General features: G+C 44.1%; 1 protein-coding gene across 2 annotated transcripts in view; it reads right to left on the reverse strand.

Moving 5' to 3' along the window:
- LOC126988047 (prothoracicostatic peptide-like) overlaps positions 1-22,230 on the reverse strand; it is a 67,481-nt gene that overhangs the window by 15,307 nt on the left and 29,944 nt on the right. For both annotated transcript variants that reach the window (XM_050845839.1, XM_050845838.1), the window contains exon 2: positions 52-231. In XM_050845839.1, the coding sequence (XP_050701796.1) occupies positions 52-222 (171 nt within the window). In that variant the 5' untranslated portion in view covers positions 223-231. The remainder of the gene's footprint in view (positions 1-51; positions 232-22,230) is intronic.

Consider the following 22,230-nt stretch of genomic DNA (forward strand, 5'->3'; position numbering starts at 1 on the left):
TCTCTCTCTCTCTCTCTATCTATCTATCTTCCTATCTCCTTATCTCCGTACCTGCAGGCCGTGGTCGGGGGCATCCTCCGTGGTTCTCTTGCCCCAAGCGCCGCGCATTGAGGACCATCCCGCCCTCTTGGCTTGCGTCACGGCGAGCCCCGAGGCCTTGTCCTGCGCAGCCGCCGCCGCCACCAGCGTGAGGAGGGTGGCTGTCAGTGCCGCCAGCTGCATGGTGCTCGCCTGGGGGAGGACGAGGACAGGTGAGCACAGGTAAGGGATGACGAACAACAAAGAAACAAGTGGAATATCAACACTGAAGAAATTAATAGAAGGCTTAGTTTATTTTTCTTAACACCGATAGAGAAGCGTAGATATAAAATGTGTATTGAGATTAGACGAGGACAGGTGAGCACAGGTAAACACAGGTAAGCACAGGTAAGGGATGATGAGAAATAGAGAAACACGTGGAATATTAACACTGAAAAAATAGATAAAAAGGCTTAGTTTCTTTTTCTTAACATCGATAGAGAAACGTGGATATAAAATGTGTATTGAGAAAGGGATTAGTCTTTTCTTAACACAAAAAAAAAAATAGAAAGTAAGGAACGACGAAAAATAGAGAAACATGTGGAATATTAACACTGAAAAAATGGATAGACGGCTTAGTTTATTTTTCTGAACAGGTATAGAGAAAAGTAGATATAAAATGTGTATTGAGATAGGGAGAAGGGAGAACAGAAAAAAAAATGCAGGAGGAATGAGAAGCGAGGTGAGACGAGACGAGCAGGGAGACGAGAGAAGGGAGAAGAAAGGAAAATAGAACGGAGAACTGAAAAACGAGGTGAATAAAGGGAATCTTGAGAAGGGAGAAGATAAAATAGAGAGAGGGGAAGAAAGAAAACACCTTAGCGGCATTCCGAGGTCGTGGAAAGGTAAGCATCAGGTAACCACGAAGCACAGGTAGATTTTTAAAGGGACTTACAAGGGACAAAATTTAAATGGACGTAAAGGGGAGGGATTTTAAAGGGATGTGGAGGGAGGGATTTTAAAGGGATGTGGAGGGAGGGATTTTAAAGGGATGTGGATGGAGGGATTTTAAAGGGATGTGAAGGGAGGGATTTTAAAGGGACGTGCAAGGGAGAGGAGGAAATTTAAAGGGTGAAGGAAGGATGGAGAGATGAAGGAAGGCAGGGAAGGAAAAAGGAGAGGAAGAGAGAAGGAAGAGAGAAAGAGCGATGAAAGGGAGGGAAGGAGGGAAGGAAGGATGAAAGTAGGGAAGGAAAGAGTAGAGGAGAAGAGAAGGAACCGAGAGAAGAAGAGAAAGAGAGAAGGAGGAAGGTAAAGAAAGACGGAAGGAGTAAAGAAGAAGAGGAGCAACGAAGAGAAAAAGAGAAAGAACGAAAGAGGAGAGAAAGTAGGGGAAGAAGGAAGGAAGGAGTGAAGGAGAAGAGGAGCAACGACGATAAAGATAGAAAGAACGAAGGAGAGAGGGAAGAAGGGAGGGAAAAAAAGACGAAAGGAATGGGGAAAAAAAAGGGAGAGGAGGAAAATTTAAAAAGGGGAGGGATTCAAAAGGGTGTGAAGGGGAGAACTTGACTTTGAACCATTAGAAGCGGGGCGTGTGAGGGTGTGGGTGATATTAATAACAAACTTGACGCTCAGAGTAAAATATATATATGAAAAAGAGGGAAATTAATAGACGAAGGGAAGACTGGAGGAAGGAATAGAGGTACAGGGAGAGGATGTGGAGGAGGGATAAGGGGAGTGAGGGTGGGAGGAAGAAGAAAGGAAGGAAGGAAGAGAGGAAGGAAGGAAGGGAGAAAAGCTGCATTGGAGAGATAGAAGGAAGGAGGGAAGGAGGGAAAAAGAAAAGGAGGAAAAGAGAGAGATGGAGAAATGTAAGATAAAAACAATGGAAGGAGAAAAGGAGAGAAGGAAGGAGGAAAGAAGGAAGGAAGGAAGGAAGGAAAGATAGCAAAATTTAAGGAGGAAATACACGACAATACACGACGAAGGGAAGGAAGGAAAGAGCGATGGACAAATGAAAGAAAAAAAGAGGAAAAAGGGAAGGAAGAAGGGAAGGAGGAAAAGAAAGAAAATGAGTGACAGAGCGTAGGAGAAGTGGGGAAGAGAGGAAGGAGAGAAGAAAAGAAAGATGGAAGTAGGAAAAGAGGAGAAAAACGGAGATGATGAAAGATGAAAAGACTGAAAAAAAGAGTTAGAAAAAAGGAAGGAAAAAACAAGAATTGGAGAAGGAAGGAAAGGAAAAGAAGGAGAGACGAAGGAAAACAGCAAAGGAGGGAAGGAAAGAGGGAAGGAAAGAAAAGAAGGAAAGATGAAGGAAAACAACAAAGAGGGGAGGGAAAGAGGGAAGGAAAGAAAAGGGGGAGAGATGAAGGAAAACAGCAAAGAGGGGAAGGAAAGAGGGAAGGAAAGAAAAGAAGGAGAGATTAAGAAAAACAGCAAAGAGGGGAAGGAAAGAGGGAGGGAAAGAAAAGGAGGAGAGATGAAGGAAAACAACAAAGGAGGGAAGGAAAGAGGGAAGGAAAGGAGAGGAGGGGAGATATAGAAAAACAGCAAAGAGGGAGGGAAGGAAAAGAAGGAGAGATGAAGGAAAGCAGCAAAGGAGGGAAGGAGAGAGAGAAGGAAAGAAAAGGAGAGATGAAGGTAAACAGAAAAGGAAGGAAGGAGAGAGAGAAGGAGAGGAGAGGAGGGCTGTGGCTTGACAAATAGGTGAGCAGCATCAGCCTGGGCGCTTCTCCCTCCCTCATCTTTCTGATAAATTGTTGTGTCTCATCTCCGCCCGGCCAGTCAGGTGTGTCAGGTTAATTAATTGTGATTTGTCGCGGCGCAGCAGGAGGAGGAAGAGGAGGAGGAAGAGGAGGAGGAGGAGGAGGAGGAGGAGGAGAGGTGGTGGTAGAGGCGTTGGAGGGAAGGGAAAGGAAATGAGAGAAAGATTTTGGAAGGGATGAAGGAGGGGGAGGAGGTAAGAATGGAAGAAGAAGAAGAAGAAGAAGAAGAAGAAGAAGAAGAAGAAGAAGAAGAAGAAGAAGAAGAAGAAGAAGAAGAAGAAGAAGAAGGAGAGAGAGAGAGAGAGAGAGAGAGAGAGAGAGAGAGAGAGAGAGAGAGAGAGAGAGAGAGAGAGAGAGAGAGAGAGAGAGAGAGAGAGAGAGAGAGAGAGAGTAATGAATGTGCTATTACGTCATATTAATACTAAGGATCCTCTCTCTCTTTCCTCTCTTCGATGCGTCTGTCTGTTATAACATTAAAAAACGGTAAAAGTATATATTAAAAGATTCTCAATATCACTCTTACTTAAACCTGTACTGAAGTTAAAATACGTAAGTCACCCTCTGTGTCTCCGTCTATCTCCATCTGTCTCTTTATCTATTGTAATCACAGAGTTTGTATATCTAATTTATTCTATTTTCTTATTGATTTCGTTATTGCCCTTTATTAATTTTTTTTTACAACACAGGAGACAGCTCAAGGGCACAAAAAAAGGAAACAATAATAAAAAAAAAGCCCGCTACTCGCTGCTCCTAAAAAGAATCCAAAGAGGTGGCCGAAAGAGGAGTCAGTTTCGGGAGGGGAGGCGTTCTGATACCCTTTAGCTGTTGCATTTCCTATTAAAAGAACTATTTGTCTATGTCCGTCTGTTCGTCTGTGTCTGTCTGTCTCCGTTCCTTCATTTAATTCGTACTAGCTTTGAACTTTCTCTGTCTCTCTGTCTTGGTCTGTTTCATTTCACTCAACTAATCTCTTGAACCTATCTGTCAATCTGTCTGTCTATCTGTTTGTCTCATTTCTGTCACCGAACTCTCTCTTAACCTTATATATGTCTGTCTCTGTCTATCTCTCTATCGCATTTCCTTTAACTTTATCTTTCAATTTTTATTCATATTTTTCGGTTTCATTTCATTCCCCAAACTCGTATTTCTCGTTTCCTTCAACTTTATTTCTCAGTCTTTATTCATATTTCTCTGTATCATTTCATTCCTCAAACTCTTATTTCTAAGCCTTCGTTATCTCTTTGTATTGCTCTATCTAATTCCCATTCCCGAATTCGTACTTCTAAAATCTATGTCAATCTTTTTTTATTTCCCATTTTCTTTATCAATCTCGCACTATCTTTGGCCTTCATCTGTCAATCGGTCTATCTTTATTTCATGTATTTTATCGATTCCGTAATTTTAAACTTTATCTGTCTATCTCTCTCTCATTTCTTTCACCGAACTCGTATTACCTCTTAACTTTATCTGTCTAACTCTGTCTATCTGTCCCAATTCCTTCACGAACTTGTAACTCTTAACTGTATCTATCTGTCTATCAATCATATTTTCTTCACCAAACTCACACTAACTCATCTATATCTAGGAATCTCTATCTATCTGCTTCTCTGTCTCATATCCATCACCAAATTCGTGCTTTAAAACGCTATAGGGCCGAATTACTAAACATTTTGTCGCTTAAGTTCACCTATTTGACAAGGCTTTTCTAGGACTTTTGGGTATTTCCAGTAGTTTTTTTTTACCCTGGTGGTAGTTTGACCCTTCTTCTGTACCATGAACCTAACTAAACACTCATTAGAACTCGATTACCTCCCTTTTTGACCTTTAGAAATAGTTGATGTTAGAATTGAAAGTGTCTTATAATACCAACCATAGTATATGTCTATTTCTGTCTATTTATCTCATTTCCATCACCGAGCTCGTACTAGCTTTTGAACTCTTAACCTTTCGCCCACCTCTCTCTCTCCACCCTATGCTCCACTCCCTCATCCACCCACTCACCTTCGTTCCATCCACCCACTCACTCGCTCACTCACTACGCCCATCTTCTCCCTCGACCCTTCCTTCACCCTCCACCTGTCATCCACAATACCTCCTCCTGCACATTCGCGGGAGTCCACCGAAGGAGATATAATGAATGTCAATCTTCTTTGCTTCTTCTCCTCCTCCTCCTCCTCCTCTTCCTCCTCCTCCTCGCGAAGAAAAGAACTACATGTATTAATTTTTCCCCCTTTGCACACACTCATAAAAGAAGGGACTCGAAGATGGAGGAGAGAAAGAAAGGAAGAAGGGGGAAAGAGGGAGAGAAAGGGAGGGAGGGAGGGTCATGTGTAGTCTCTCTCTCTCTCTCTCTCTAATCTGATAAGTAACTGCCTCGGGATTATCTCATTAACAGGGTAACTTTTGAGAGAGAGAGAGAGAGAGAGAGAGAGAGAGAGAGAGAGAGAGAGAGAGAGAGAGAGAGAGAGAGAGAGAGAGAGAGAGAGAGAGAGAGAGAGAGAGTGAGGATAATAAAAAAGTAAAACGGTCAACAAAACATAAATAACTACTACTACTACTACTACAACTACTATTACTACTACTACTACTACTACTACTACTCCTACTCCTAACTTCAATGCCTACTACTACTACTACTACAACTACTATTAGAACATAAGAACATAAGAACGCAGGAGTCTGCAAGAGGCCGGTAGGCCTGTACGAGGCAGCTCCTTTGACCCTAAGCTCCCGTGTATCTAACCCCACCTAATATCGCTGTCCATGAATTTATCTAGTCTATTTTTGAATGTGACAATTGTATTGGCACTCACCACATGACTGCTAAGCCTATTCCACTCATCCACCACCCTGTTAGTAAACCAATTTTTGCCTATGTCCCTGTTGAATCTGAATTTATCCAGTTTAAACCCGTTACTTCGTGTCCTACCCGGTTCTCTTACCAACAAAACCTTATGAATGTCTCCCTTATTAAAGCCCTTCATCCATTTATAAACCTCGATCATGTCTCCACGCACCCTTCGCCTTTCTAGAGAATGCAAGTTTAACTGTTTGAGTCTTTCCTCGTATGGCAAGTTTCTCAACCCCTGAATCATCTTAGTCATCCTCCTCTGCACCGAGTCTAACATTTTGATATCCATTCTATAGTAGGGTGACCAGAACTGAACCTCATAGTCAAGATGAGGTCTAACTAATGCTAAATATAGTTTGAGGAAGACTTCGGGGCTTCTGTTGCTTACGCTCCTTGAAATAAATCCCAGTACCCTATTAGCTCGATTTCTAGCTTGAATGCATTGTGCCCTTGGACGGAGATCAGAGCTCACTAAGACTCCTAAATCCCTCTCGCACCCAGACCTACTTATGAGAGTGTCATTTAAGCAATAGTTATGTGTGGGGTTGTTCCTACCTACACTCAGAATACTGCACTTCCCTACATTGAACTCCATCTGCCATTTATCCGCCCAGTCATATAATCTGTTGAGTTCACTACTACTACTGCTACTACTACTACTACTACTACTACTATGCCACAGGTGCCTTTCTCGTCCCCTTTTAGCGGCCATCCTTCCACCCATCTTCATCATTCTGTCACTCCAGTCGCGTTTTCTCTTCTCTTCCTTTGCCCCGCCAGCAGCTAACCCTTCCCGGCCCTTGCCCTTACTCCCCCCCCTCCCCCCCGCCCACTATGCCTCCCCACCCTCGCCCCGCCCCATTTCGCCCTTTCCCCGAACACGTGTCCAGAAATCCTACTTATTGGACTCATTATTATTTTTACCAGGAAAGAGAGAGAGAGAGAGAGAGAGAGAGAGAGAGAGAGAGAGAGAGAGAGAGAGAATATTCATTTTTCCTTTTAAGTGTCAAGACATTTTAGTGGGTCGAGTATTTTAAAGGAGGAAGAAGGAAAAAATGGAGGAGAAAAAGGAGGAAGAGGAGGAGGAGGAGGAAGAATAAGAGAAGAAAAATAGAAGAGGAAGAGAAGAAAAAAAAAAAAAGAGAAATAGGAGGAGGAGTAATATTAACATTAACAAAGAGCAGAAACAACAGAAAAGGAACAACAGTAAAAGGAGGAAGAGGAAGAGGAGGAGGAGGAGAGCAAGAAACAATAAGCATTTCAGGAACACACACACACACACACACACACACACACACACACACACACACACACACACACACACACCACCACCACCATCACCACCACTACCACCACCATCACCACCACCACCACCACCTGTGTCACGTGGAACAGCCTGGATTTCCTTTCTTCTTCCTCCCCTTCCTCCCTCGCCCCTTCCTCTGTCGCCTACTCCTTCTCCAGTCCCTTCCTCCTTCCCTTACTGTCCCGATACCTTTCCTCCCCTCCTGCCTCCTTCCCCTTACCTCATTCCCTTCCTCCTTCCCCTTCCCTCGCCCCCTTCCTCCTTCCCCTTCCCTCACTTCCTTTCTTCGTTTCCCTTCCCCAGTGTCTATCTCCTTTCCCTCCCTCCCTTTCTCCTTCCCCTACCCTCACTCCCTCCCTTCGTTTCCCTTCCCCAGTGTCTATCTTCTTTCCCTTCCCCCCGCCCCTCTTCCCTTCCCCTTCATCCTTCTCCCGTTCCTTTTCCGTTCTCTTCTCCCTTTCCTCCTCTCTACCCCTTTCCCCGTCTCTTTTCCTCCCTTCTCTCCTTTCTTTCCCTCCTATCACGTCCTCTTACCCTCTTCTCTTATCCAGTTCCTCTTCCTCTCTTCCCCATCCTTCCCCCTTCCCTTTGCTCCACCTCCTTCCCCCTTCCTCCGCTCTCCCCTCACTCCACCTTCCTCCGTTCTCCTCGTCCTCTTCCTCCCCCGTCCTTCCCCGCCCCTTCCCCCTTGCAATGCCACATCTTGTTCTAAGTAATGGGCGGTCTCAGCTTAGTCCAGGACCCGATATCGAAGTGATTTGAGCAAGCACAGGAATTTAGTCTCTCTCTCTCTCTCTCTGATTCTCTATTGTTTTATAATAGATAATAAACAGAATACGAAGCAAATGAAGGAAATTGAGAAGACAAAGATAATATAAACCTTTCTTCACTATCAGTATCATCATAACAATCACCATCTTCATCATCATCATCATTATCATAACCAGCATTAGAATCACCATCGTCACCACCACCACCATCATCATCATTGCTCCATCATTATCATAACCGCCCCCCCCCTCCATATATCTAAGGTGCAGGAATCAACCTTTTGTAATATAATATCCACTAATGTTTACGTGCACACAGCGACACACTTCTGGGGATATGGTAACGCGAATTCCTTTTTGCTTGCACTCCGTAATGAACTGCCGTATGCAGGGAAGGAGTGCTAAGGGCCGAATGCTTTTATCCCGACTCCCTAATTCACCGTCATAAGTAGTGTTGGGGCTATGTCTTAAGGCCCCTTATGAAGCCGAGTAATATTAATAAAGGCGAACTGTTTGTACCCCGACTCTTTAATTCAACCTCGTGTGTGTGTGTGTGTGTGTGTGTGTGTGTGTGTGTGTGTGTGTGTGTACTTCCGTTCACACTAACTTCGCTAACAGGCTCCTCCCATTTCTCCTTTAAACGTCTATCATTGGTCAGTTCACAAGGGAGGCACAGGTAAGAGTTGGTGTGTATATAGTAAAGGCGAACTGTTTGTACACCAACTCTTTAATTCAACCTCGTGTGTGTGTGTGTGTGTGTGTACTTCCGTTCACACTAACTTCGCAAATAGGCTCCTCCCATTTATCCTTTAAACGTCTATCATTGGTCAGTTCGCAAGGAAAGCATAGGTAGGAACTGGTGTATATACTTCGTTCATATTAAGTTCGTTGATAGGCTCCTCCTCCATTCCAATAAGGCGACTATCATTGGACATTTCGCAAGCAAGCAAGTAAGAACTGGTTTACGAATAGAATGGTTGATCAGTGAAATAAGCATGGTTGTCCTGTGGCGCGTGACAATTTGGTAGATATCTTCAAGAAAAGTTTAAAAAGAAGAAGTAAAAGACGAATAAAATGGAGGAGTGAGTGAGGGATGAGTGCGTGGGGTTGGGAGGTTAGGTGGTGTTAGGTTTCAAGAAGCTGCCCTGTGCGTGTCGGCTGGTCTCTTGTGAGCTCTCTCGGTTCTTATTTGATTAATGGATACTGAGAAAGGTTGCATTTGAGTTGCTTTGAGTAGCGGGATTTTTTTTATAGTAGTGGGCTTTTTTTTTGAGTAGCGGGCTTTTTTTTTGGGGGGGGTAGCGGGCTTTTTTTCACATTTGTTATCTTTTTTTATGCCCTTAAACTGACTCCTTTGCTGGGGAAAAAAAAAAAAACATTAACTGCTGGTCGCTGGAGTGGAGTGAGTAGTTCCTGTTTGCCATGTTAATGTCGAGACCGCATTTCTTACAACCTTTTCGCGTGCCAGACTAATTCCCGCAGCAGCACTAACGGTAATGCTCAGGCGAGGCGTTGTTTTCCGGCTGCTATGACTCACGACCACTATTACTAACACCACTTAAAGGTCAGGTGACAACGCCTTTTCAAGTGATGGAGAGTTGGTTTAGGTTTTACGAGTCATGGTTTTATGAGTCATGGTAATTTATATCTTTATCAACATTATTATTTTTTTTTTACGTCTACGCCTATAGCGCCAGTAGGCTTGCTTGAGGGGGCTGAATGGTAGTCGGCCCCAGCCCGTATTGGTGCAGGCAGGTGTTTATAGTGGCGCCATCTTCTGTTGTTGATATAACGATGCCTACTCAGGTTATGTATGGTCCTGTTTTCATTTTCGTGGCTCAAGACTCCCCAGCATTTCTACTGTTGGTAAACGATGCACTGACATGCCTTTTCCTTCCAGTAATCAATAAGCGTTGGCGTTTGCCGATAAACTTTATGATAGCGTAAGACAGTTTTTTTTTTTATCATCGATGCAACTTTAACTAACAATGTAAAATGCGTGACAGCCATTAAAGTACCAATACTAAGTGGCTAGGCTAAGAAAACGTCCTCTCTTCCTTTTTTCACTCAATTAGGAAATGAAACTCGGTGACGACATCGGAAAACACTGAACCAATGTGTTTCGAAGCGTGACGTTGTAATAATGTGCGATGAGCTACACTGTTTTTCTTTGCTAAGTCAACTAATGTAAGGAATTCAATATGAGACCTTCGCTCAACATTTCACCACCGCCATTTTTTTCTTTTTTTTACGTGTACGCCTGAAGTTGGCCCCAGCCCGTCATGGCGCAGGTAAGTGTTTATAGTGGCGCCATCTTGTAGTCAAGTATTATGTTAATGGTCAAATAAAATGTGTACGAGCACCCGTTATTATATTTTTTCCATTTCAAGAGCAGGCGACCGACACTTCAGATTATAATGTCTAGGACGTCCTAATTCTTTGATGAAGGCAACAGCCACTTAACCTAATGGCTTCGGGCACTGCTAACAAACCTTTATGCTTCCAGAGTGAAGTTAGTGTACACACGGGAAGAAGGAATGTTTGCCGGCGTCCTCATCATCATTCGGTTTAATCATCGCCGTCACTTTTTTACATATTTCGTTTACATAAAAAAGCACTTCGGTATTTTTTTTATACAACAAAGGAGTCTGCTCAAGGGCAACAAAAAAAGTGTAGAAAAAAAAGCCTGCAACTCACCGCTTCCACAACAGACAAAAGAGTGGATGGTATTAGTTATGCATCTAGAGGTTAATGGTGATAGAGAAGAGGTTAAATAAGAATATGAAGGCGCTTATGCAACTTAATTCCATCAACATATTTTTCTTTTAGTTATCTTCGTCACTTCTTTAATTTCTCAAGTACGAACACAACGATAATGGATGACCTACGTAACTTATGCACACAGGCTAATGGTGGTATGAAGGGGCGAGGATATGCAGATTAATGCGATCATTCTCTATATCATTTCCATATAGTAGCAAACACATTCTTTCACTTTATAAGTCTAATAAAAAACGTAGTATTTCTATCGCTAAATAAAAGGAAAAACACATATGCTCTCTCTTTTCATCTAAGGGGTAAGTATATTAGATTTCCTTTTTGTATTTCTTTATCAAACATTTGCTTCTAATACACCACCACCAACAACAACAACACAACACGGCAACCAAAACAACAAGAGCAGCAACACTAACCTTGATTACATTTACGATTGCCTCTTGAAACTCAATAAATACACAAAACCATAAATGTAGAATCAGGTGGCGTGAACATTAATCTGTGTTTTCGAATGTACTGAATCTAAACCACTCGATGTAGTATGTAGGTGAAGGAGCAGTAGTAGTAGTAGTAGTAGTAGTAGTAGGAGGAGGAGGAGGAGGAGGAGGAGGAAAAGGAGGAGGAGGAGGAGGACGAGAACGAATGGATGACGTCATCTTACAACCCCGTGGAAGGATCTCTCTCTCTCTCTCTCTCTCTCTCTCTCTCTCTCTCTCTCTCTCTCTCTCTCTCTCTCTCTCTCTCCTCCATCTAGGGATTGAAGACCGTCCATAGTCCAGATAATAGGATATACTATTACAAGAAAACATTTCTGTGAGGAGATACGAGGAGAGATGAGGAGGAGGAGGAGGAGGAGGAGGAGGAGGAAAGTTAGGGGTAAGGAGTAGAAGGAAAATAAGGAAAATTGGGAAGAGTGGAGAAGAAAACGTAGCGAGAGAGAGAGAGAGAGAGAGAGAGAGAGAGAGAGAGAGAGAGAGAGAGAGAGAGAATAGGAGGATAGTAAAGAGAAAGGAATGAAATTGGGACTCTCTCTCTCTCTCTCTCTCTCTCTCTCAGACCCTGCGTTATACCACATGCTGTAATTAAACGTCAAGGCGGAGGCGTGGTTTAGCGGGACTGTCATCGCCGCGGATTGTGGAGACCCGCAGTTCGATTCCTTAACTTGAGGTCACCGCCGGATAATCCCTCTACCGGAGCCCTGACGATCTAGGAGCTTACATGACTAGTACTCTGAAGCTCCTACATAATACTCTTGCCTTTCAACCTGTATGTGTTTTCTTATGTATTATGGAGTGTTTATGTAATTATTTTATCGTTTATCTCGTTGTCCGCACCAAATAGTTTTCTGAAGTTCCTAGAAAGTACTCTTCCTTTTAACCTTAATCTACATACATGCGTTTTCTTAGTCATGTGTTTGGGGGTGTCTTTAGTATATCTTGTTTTTGCGTTCTGGCGGGGTCGTTGACATCTCCTCGCCCACATCACTTATATGTTTGAGGTTGTTACATAATACATCTTTAACCTAGCGAGGGACCAGAAAGCACCTCGGTCTCACCTAGTACGAGCTTCTTTTAGTACTTTAGGTTACTAGAGAGAGTATTTCATCTTGACATCACCAATACATCAATCTTTCAGTGCATTTCCGAGTTCCTGTAAGACATCTTTAACCTAGCGAGGGACCAGAAAGCACATCGACCTAATCTAGTACGAGTTTCTTTTTTGTATCTCAGGTTACTGGAGAGAATTTTTCATGTGTGACATCACCAAATACGTCAATCTTTCAGTGCATTTCCGAGTTCCTGTGAGACGTCTTTAACCTAGCGAGGGACCAGAGAATACATCAGCCTCACACAAGTATACGAGTTTCCTTTTTATTTATCCTCCTTCCCCGTGGTCTCGTGTCAGGAGGAAGGCGGGGGCAGCACGGCACTCGGGGGAACACTATAAACCCTGAGGTGTCACTATAAACGCATCAGTCGCTCGCGATTTTAAAGGCACACAAACACCGAACGGAAAAAGAGGGACGAAGAGCCAGCATCCCCGTCCTTCCTGCCTCGTCCGCGTCCCTCTGGTAATGTGATCCCGTTGATAGGCGTGAATAAATGATGGACGCATTGATGAAAGACAAGACAACACAGATATGCCACAGGAGTATAGAAAGTTACGAAAAAGCAAGAAAAAGCAGCATCCCTGTCCTTCCTGCCTCGTTCATGTCCCTCTGGTAATGTGATCCCGTTGATAAGACGTGAAAATAGATGATAAACGCGATTATGAAAGACAGAACAACACAGGTATGAAAGAGGATGGAAAACTAAGAAAAAAAGCATTGTTTCTCTTTCTTCCCTGCCTCGTTCATGGACAGACGCCAATATGAGAGAAGAAGATGGAAAATTATATATAAAAAGCCGCGTTTCTCTCTCTCCCCCGCCTCGTTCATGTCTCTCTGGTAATGTGATCCCGTTGATAGGAGGCGAATAGGGGGGAAAGCGATAATGAAAGCCAAAACTGCACAGAAATACCACAAGAAGGCTTAGAAAAGGCATCGGTTTTCTCTCTTTCCTATCTCACCCACGTCACTCTGGTAATGTGATCCCGTTGCTATGAGTGAATTGAGGATGGAGGCGGTTGTAGGACACAAGACAACATACGAGTACCACAAGATGATCGAAAAGTAAGGAAAATCAACGTTTCTCTCCTGTCTCTCTCCTGCCTCACCCACGTTCCTCTGATAATGTGATCCCGTTGATAGGAGTGATTAGAGGATGGACGCGGTTATAGGACACAAGACAACATACGAGTACCACAAGATGATCGAAAAGTAAGGAAAATCAACGTTTCTCTCCTTCTGTCTCTCTCCTGCCTCACCCACGTTCCTCTGATAATGTGATCCCGTTGGAAGAAGTGAATATAAGATGGACGCTATTATAAAAAGGCAGGACAGGAATACAAGAGAATGGAAAGTTATGATCCACAAAAACACAGGAATATCAGGAGAAAATGGGTGTTTATATAGAAAAATAAAACCTCAGCAAAAGGAATATTAGATTGTTATGTGACGGTGAAGAAAGACCAAGAATGATGAAAGACTGAAGTGTGTGTTAACTTATATGTAAAAAAAGACGGATTATATGAGAGACACATCTAGAGCAAATCGTGTAAATATATCAATAGGAAAAAGTGATGTTTCCCAACCATGTCCTCTTTTGAAATACGATCCTGCACAGCAAAAAGCCTGATTACACACACACACACACACACACACACACACACACACACACACACACACACACACACACAATCGCTAATTTTTGCAACCCACACCGGTGAAACTGATCCGTCACTTTTTATATATATTTTCAAAGCCCTCAAAACAATATAACCTGATTTTTTTTATGTTGAAGTTCATCAGAAAATGCAACGCTTTCATTATTTTTTTTTCTTTTCAGCTAATCACCACAAATCGTACTTAACTTCAATTTTTTCAAGTCACGTAGGAAAAAATTCATAAACGGAATCAATTTGCAAACCTTCACGAAAATAGCAGTTACGACTTTACTGAAAACCACTGCCAGACATACCTTCTCTTTTTTTTAATTCTCTATTTAATATTTTTTTGTTTCAACTTTTTTACGAATCATCTTAAATAAGAAAACACATACTTTCCTTTTTTTAATTCTCCACTTGATATTTTTGTACTTCACTTATTTTTTTACGAATCATCATAAATAAATAAAACGAAAATAGACATATCTTCCATTATTTTCGCAATTCTCCATTTAATATATTTTTGCTTCACTTTTTACATGAATCACGACAAAAAATAAAACTCGCACTCGTTACACTTTTTCAACAAACCACAACCGACAAAAAATACACACACACGCGAATCACACTTTTTATAAAACACACACACACAAAAAAATAACCACACACCATTTTTTTTTTTTCGTCATAAAACTCAAAACAATGACACCTGGACGAGATTTTGGCGCTGTGGGTGCTGATAGGAGGACAGGGGCGGTGGTGGGGGGTAATGGGTGACCGGGGGGGGGGGTAGAGGGGGGGACCTTGGGAGGTTAGGGGGGTGGGCAGGGATGGGGACGTGAGAGGGGAGGATTGAGCAGGTGGTATTAGTGGGTAGCAGGGGAGGGGAGAGGAAGGATGGGGAAGAGAGGGGATATAGGCTTGCATAGGGAGGGGAAAGAGGGGGTATCATATAGTGGATGATAGGGAAGGGATAGGGGCGAGAGGGGAGAGCACAGTGGGTAGGAGAGGGGGCAGGGGTTCTTATAGTGGGTAGCGGGGAAGTGGGTAGGCTAGGAAGAGAGAAGGGATAGCGGGGTAGGTGAGGAATAGGACAGAGGGGGAGGAGAAAGTTAAGGGAAGAGAGGGGATGGTGGCGTGAAAGGGGAGAGGAGGGGACAGCGGAGGTGAGGGAGAGAGGGAGGGCAAGGGAAAGAGAATGAATAGGGGCATGAAAGGGGAGGGAAGGAGAGGGAACAGGTGTGGTAGGGGAGAGAGGGGGAGGGGAGAAGGGAAGGGAGGGGACTTGGTGCTGGGGTGGCAATGGCTGTGAGGGAAGCGAGGGGATAGCGGAGGTGAGGGAGAGAGAGAGGCAAGGGAAAGAAAATTAATAGGAGAGTGAGAAGGAAGGGATGGAGAGGGAACACCTGTGGTAGAGAGAGGGAGGGGGAGGGGGTGGGGAGAACACAACCCCCCCCCACTACCCCCAGCACGCCAGGGTATACAAATAAGGTGCCCGATAAACAATAGCTACACCAGAACAACTAACGAACGTACACCATACAGCTGTACACTCCTAGGTCGTATTATAAGACACTTCGTTACCCAAGAACACCTATTTGACAAGGCTTTCTTTGGAGTTGTGGGCATTTCCAGTAGTTTTATGACCCTGGTGGTAGTTTGACCCCTCCTCTGTACTGTGAACCTAAAGAAACACTAATTAGAACCCGACTGACCCCCTCTTTGACCTTTAAAAACAGCTGAAGTGAGAGGCCAAAGTGTCTTTTAATACCGACCTTACTGTCTTTTCTTCTCCCCGACCTGTACCTTCACCACAAACCCACTTCATCTTCTACTATACCCTTGATAAGAAAATGGAGGGGAGGGGACTAGGTGCGGGGGTGGGCATGGCAAGTCAGGAAGCGAGGGTGGAGGAACCCTACACACGCAAGGCATTGTGTTAGTGGACTACATAAATCGGACTTATTTAGAGCTTTTTTTTTTTTAATAATAATAATTAATAGCTTCGTCGTAAAATCCTCGCGGTATGTAATGTTGTCGCAGGGCGGTCAATAACGTGCGTGGGTGTGTGCGGTGGTGTCGTGTGGGGTGTGTTTGTCTAACTGTCTGTCTGTGTATGTCTTTTTTTTACAGTAAGGGAGGGAGGCAGCTCAAGGGTAACAAAAACAAAACATCAACTAAAAAAGAACAGTCCGCTATTGGCTGCTGCGAAGAAAAGAAATGAAAAGAAAAGAAATGGAAAAAGAAAAGTAGAGAGAAAAGAAAAACAAAAAGAAATAGGAAGGAAATTAAAAAAAGAAAAAAAAAGAAAAGGAAAAAAATACGGTATTCATTACTAATCAAGACGGTACCTTCATTGACTTAGATGGTTCGTACACTGAGACGTCCCTTCGCCCTCAAGACCCACACATTGGCAGCTACACTCGTTCACACAGACATTCTTCAATAATATTACGTCATTATTCACTTAAATATATAACTGACTACATTTTTTCTTCAATATAATACTGTCTCTACTCTCTTTCCTCAATCTAATAAGGTATAAACTGCGCGTGGCTGCTGTGCTCATCTCCGAACCGTTGGCCCTTTGAGACAGTGGGAGGTAAGAACTCATCTATTTTCCTTCCTCCTTAAAATATCGCCTTCAACGCCGGTAATTCCATCTTCATAAAAGCACAAGAAACGTTCACCCTTCCTCGGCACGAACATGAACTTTCGCGTCACGTCAGCAGGTGTGCAAATGAGGTCACCAGGTGTGCAAAAAATCACCGGCGAACACCTTCCTCCCACGCTTTACGAGGTGCATCGCGTCATAAGTAAACTCTTTTTTTTATATATTTTTTTCACCGTCGTCGCTATCTGTTGCGGCACGTGTGGTGGAGACGGGCAAGTGATAATCGTGAAGGTCTTATCTTTTTGTTATCTGACTTTATCTGACTTTCGTCTTTGTTGATTAATAATTGTAAGACCGTGCTGTTTATATTTCTCTCTTTGTCTGTGTTTTAATATCTGCCTCTATCTTACCGTCTTTCTTTCTTTCTTTGTTTCTTTGTTTCTTTTTTTCTTTCTTGCTTGCTTGCTTGTTTTCTTTCTTTCTTTTTTCTTTCTTTCTTTTATTTTCCTCCCGTTTTCTTGATTAATGGTTGCAAGTTTTATTTATTATACGTTTCCCTGTCTGTCAATCTGTTTTCTTATCTGTCTTAATTTCCTTTTTAATTTTCCTCTCGTCTTTGTTAATTGGTAGTTGATTTTAAGTCTATTTCTCCTTTGATTTTGTCTGTCTATCTATTTCTGTCCCTGTCTCAGTCTTTCGTTCTTTCTTTCTTCCTTGTTCTTGATGAATAGATATAGAAAGATGTACACAGGCGGACTGAAGGAGACACAAAGAGAGAGGAGGTGTATAGAAGGGGAACACAAGTATAGCCGAGCCAAGTCTACTGACGGCTCAATTACAAAGAAGATGAATGGCGAGCAGCGGACAGGACTCATCCCACGACTTGCCGGGGATGTGAGGGCTGGCGGGAGGGAGAAGGGAGCTACGGGAGGACTGAAGGAGGGGATAGGGAGGGATAGGAAGGGAAGGGAGAGTGAAAGACATGTAGCGGGGGAAAGAGGGTGAGAGGGAGAGAGTGAGAGGCAGAGAGGGAGGACCGAATAACAGCTTGGAGGGGGGAAGGAGAGGGAGGGGAACTAGGAGAGAGGAGGGAAAGGTAGGTTGGTAGAGAGGAAGAACGGCTGGGGTGGGGGGTGGGGGGGAGAAGGAAGACGTGGTAGTGACTAGGAGAGATAATAACACTATCAGGTAGACGAGAAGAGAGGGAGGGAGGCAGGGAAGGAAGAACGGTAGTGACTTGGAGAGATTATAACACTATCAGGTAGAGAAGAGAGAAAGGGAGGCAGGGAGGGAAGAACGGTTATGGGGAGAGAACTGAGGAGTAGGAGGGGAAGAAAAGGAGGGATGGAGAGAGAGAGGGAGGGAGGCAGAGAGAGACGAACGACTTGGTGTAGAGAGGGAAGGAGTGGGAAGGGGAGCGAGGAGAGATTGTCACTTAAAGAAAGGAATATGTTGGCTCTACGCAATCAGCTCGTGTAGGAAGGCTATTGTGTACCGACGGACTCATTGATGGTCGCTGGCTGGTGTGTGATTGTCTATGGGAGCCTCCCCTTGAAGCCTATGCTGTCAATATTCCCTTCAATGAGTGGAGATAATGTGCTATGGTAGTATTTCGTTCATTGATGCTGATTATATTTTTTTTTCTTTGGTAAGGGAGATAGAGTAAAAGCTAAACTCAAATACGAGTACACATAAACATTTACAGCATAGATAAGAGATAGTGTTATAGACAAATTAATTTCACTAATGCTGAATAATTTTTTCGAGACATAGTAAGAGCGAAATAAAACTAATACAAAAAAACCGGCTGCTAAATGTTGCCTCTACATTTCAAAACTGAAGAAAAGTATGAAAAAAACATTGTCAGAAAGTACTGTGAGATTCCCTAATAAAAAAAAGTGCCTATCATCTATATTGGAATTTCTAGAGACAGTTCAGTGTAAATGTCAGACGTAAACACAGCTCCGCCCACTCGTTCACTACAACAACACCTCACCAACCACTCTGAAGGGACGCTAAGGGGGGACTCCGCTAACCTATCGATCAGAAATACTCAGTCCTGAAACTTTAGGTCCCGCGGACATACACACATACCGATGGGACGCATTGGGAAGGAAATATATAAGCTGAGGATTTATGGTCAACTTCCTGTAAATACAAAAGACACACACACACACACACACACACACACACAGCACGACCCCTACCCACGCCCCCACACACAGCTTTCCCATTCACTCCCCTCTTTCTCTCCATCCCTCCTACTTAACTCCCCTCACCCATACCCACCCACCACACGCAACCCCCTCCACCCACCCATCCCCACACCCAACCAACCAACCCCTAACCCCCCCCACACTAATGATATGCCGCAGTCACAATACCTTTTCTACATCGACATTGTTTTCCGCAGTTCCCCGTCGAGCCTGAGTCCTCGCGTCTGTCCGAGATACCCCGCATTATGGAAATGAACGAAAGCAAGACGGGAGGGAGGCGGGGAGGGAGGGAGAAGGAGGGAAGACTATACTAGATGGAAGGAAGGAAGGAAGGGAGGGAGGGAGGTAAGTATGAAGGCAGAGGGGAAAGTAGAGACAAGGAGAGTCAGGGAGAAAGAGGGAGACTGAAGGAAGAAGGGAGGAGGACACTAAATGGAGAGATAGGCAGAGAGAAAAAGAGGAGGAGGAAGCAGGGAGGAAGGGAGAGAGGAGGAACACTACAAAATAAAAAGATAGGTAGGAATATAGAGAAGAAGGAAGAGGCAAGGAGGAAGGGAGAGATTGAAGGGAGAATAGGGAAGACTACTACATGAGGAGGTAGGTAGGGAGAGAAGGAGGATGAGGGATGGATCAGGTGGAGAGGGAGGGAGAGAGGTAGAGAAGGAGAGGAGGTGGGAGAGACAGGAAGGTAGGATGGTGGATATATCAAGCTGGGGGGGGGGGAGAGAGAGAGAGAGAGAGAGAGAGAGAGAGAGAGAGAGAGAGAGAGAGAGAGAGAGAGAGAGAGAGAGAGAGAGAGAGAGAGAGAGAGAGAGAGAGAGAGAGAGAGAGAGAGAGAGAGAGAGAGAGAGAGAGAGAGAGAGAGAGAGTAAGGTTTTAATATAGTGAAGTGTTTTATATTGATTTTCTTTACAATTAAGACAAAAAAAACTAAATACCTAACGCCTTAATTAACTAACTGACTATAAAAGCTGGCGTTCATATCCCTACCTTGCTTTCCGGACTTATAGCATTTATAAACCCGCAGAACACATTAAACAGTACTCAATCCTTTACTTTTTCCACCATAAGCTCCTGGAACCGAATATATTTACCCCCCGGATTCGCCCTTCTTGTATTCAACGCTTCACGAACTTTACGATACCACAGAACCCATTTAGAAGTACTCAATCCCCTAAACACACTCCTGGATCGTGCTATTTCCCAGGTTTCTCATGGTTCCATTATGCTCAGATTCTCCTTATCCCCAAAGCCTATTTTTTATTACTTTATGTACCCAGTGCGCTCCCCATCGTCTCAGGGGAGCGTCTCGTACTAAGGGAAACCACGGATCGCGTAATAAAAGGGGAAGGCGCGGCGTAGCACGAGGACGGTGTAGCGTAAAACCGAGTGTGACTTTTACGAACACGCAACACAAGGCGAACACGAAACACCCCCGTCAGCTGCTTGTGTTGCGGGAGAATGTTGGGTGACGGGAAGCTTGCGAGGCGGAGGGAAGGGAAGGGACGTTAGAGGGAGAAGGGGAAGGGATGAAGATAGGGACAGGAAAGGGGCAGGAGAGGTGAAGGGGAAGAGAATGAAGAAGGGAAGAGGAGGGAGAAGGAGAAGGGGCAGAGAATGAAAAGATCAAGGGGAAGGAAAAGAAGAAGGGGATGAAGAGGATGGAGAAAGGGAAGGGGATGAAGAAGGGAAAGGGAGTAACTGAGTCCTTGAATAGGGAAGAGAATGAATAATAGAGAAGGGGAAGAAGGAGATGATGAAGAGAAAGGGGAAGGAGACAGGAATGGGGAGGAAGAAGATGGGGACCGAAAATAGGAACAGAAGAGAAAGGGAATCACTCAGTACTTGAATAGGGAAAAGGATAAAAACAATAGAAATAAAATAGAAAAAAATCAGCCGAACTCAAATCAAAATCAGCAAAATTGTGGTTGAAAAATCCTGCTAAATGTTGATCCATGAGATAGATAGATAGATAGATAGAGATAGAGATAGATAGATAGATAGAGAGAGAGAGAGAGAGAGAGAGAGAGAGAGAGAGAGAGAGAGAGAGAGAGAGAGAGAGAGAGAGAGAGAGAGAGAGAGAGAGAGAGAGAGAAGGGGGGACACACACACTCACCCACCCACCCACCCACACCCACACGCACACACACGCACACATACCCTTCCCCTCCCACCCTCACCCCGACACACACACACACAGAGGCCACTCGTATATGCCCTGGGAACATGACTTTGAACTTCTATAGGTTGGATCACAGCGGCAAGTAATATTCAGAAGACATTAATTGGTAAGGATTAAACGGTATTAAGGCAGGCGGCCCGTTGATTGGTGTTGGGCGGAGAGCGTGTAGGATCAGGTAGCATGAAGGAGGTTCGTGATTTCTATTGTCTTCTCTGTGATCCTACGAGGGCAAAGCAAGGGAGAGTAGTGCGTGGATGAGCGGGTGGAGGTGGATGAAGGAAGAAAGGGAAAGGATAGGACGCAGGAATGGAGGAGGTGGGAAGGAGGGGTGGAAGATAAGAGATGGATATAGATAGATAGAGAGGGAGAGGAAGAGAAGAGAAGGAAAGGATAGGACGCAGGAATGAAAGAGGTGGATGGTAAATGGAAAGTAAAGACGGGTAGATATAGATGGATAGACAGTGGTGGAAGAGGAGAGAAGGAAAGGATAGGGACGCAGGAATGGATTAGGTGGGAAGGAGGGATGGATGATAAGAGATGGATATAGATAGATAGCGAGGGAGAGGAAGAGAAGAGAAGGAAAGGATAGAGACACAGAAATGAATAAGGTGGGAAGGAGGAATAGAGAAGAAGAGATATATATAGATAAATAGTTTGAGAGAGAGAATTTGGATATGACACAGGAATGGAGGAACTGGCAAGGGGGACTGAAAGAGAAGGGATATTGATAGAAAGATAGATATAAATAAAGTTGTAGATAGATAAATTGGTAAATGGTTAGAGTGACTTTGATAGGAACAAAAACAGACGAAAGTGGGAATTGGGATTGGTAGAAAAGAGACAGATAGATAGATAAGTAAACAGAGAGAGAGAGAGAGAGAGAGAGAGAGAGAGAGAGAGAGAGAGAGAGAGAGAGAGAGAGAGAGAGAGAGAGAGAGAGAGAGAGAGAGAGAGAGAGAGAGAGAGAGAGAGAGAGAGAGAGAGAGAGAGAGAGAGAGAGAGAGAGAGAGAGAGAAGTAACAAGCAAGGGGATGACAAATGGAGGTGCCTGAAAACAAGGGAGGTGCAAGTCGTTAGAGAAGCGATAAAGGAAGTAGATAAGGTTTCACAACACGAAGAGGGACTAAGAAGTTTGTGTCTGCGTAGGGTCGGAGAGGGGAGGAGGGGGAGGGGGAGGAGGGGGGGGGGAGGGATTGCACAACGAGACACACAAGCCTGCAAAACGAGGGAATAATTCATGTAAACGAGCCGGCGTCAACACAGCCTTACACAATAGTACCGAGGAGGAGTAGGTCAAGGGATGGAGAGCGGAGCAGGATGTGGGTTGGTAAGGATAGGTGTGGGTGAGTGGATGAGGGAGAAGTGAGCATGAGGGGAAGGTAAAGAAGGGAAGGTGGAGTTCATGGGTAAAAGGTATGGGCAAAGAGAGGAAGAATGGGTGAATGAAATGTGAATGAAAGGGATAG

Source organism: Eriocheir sinensis, chromosome 67 (assembly GCF_024679095.1).
Source record: "Eriocheir sinensis breed Jianghai 21 chromosome 67, ASM2467909v1, whole genome shotgun sequence".
Lineage (NCBI taxonomy): Eukaryota > Metazoa > Arthropoda > Malacostraca > Decapoda > Varunidae > Eriocheir > Eriocheir sinensis.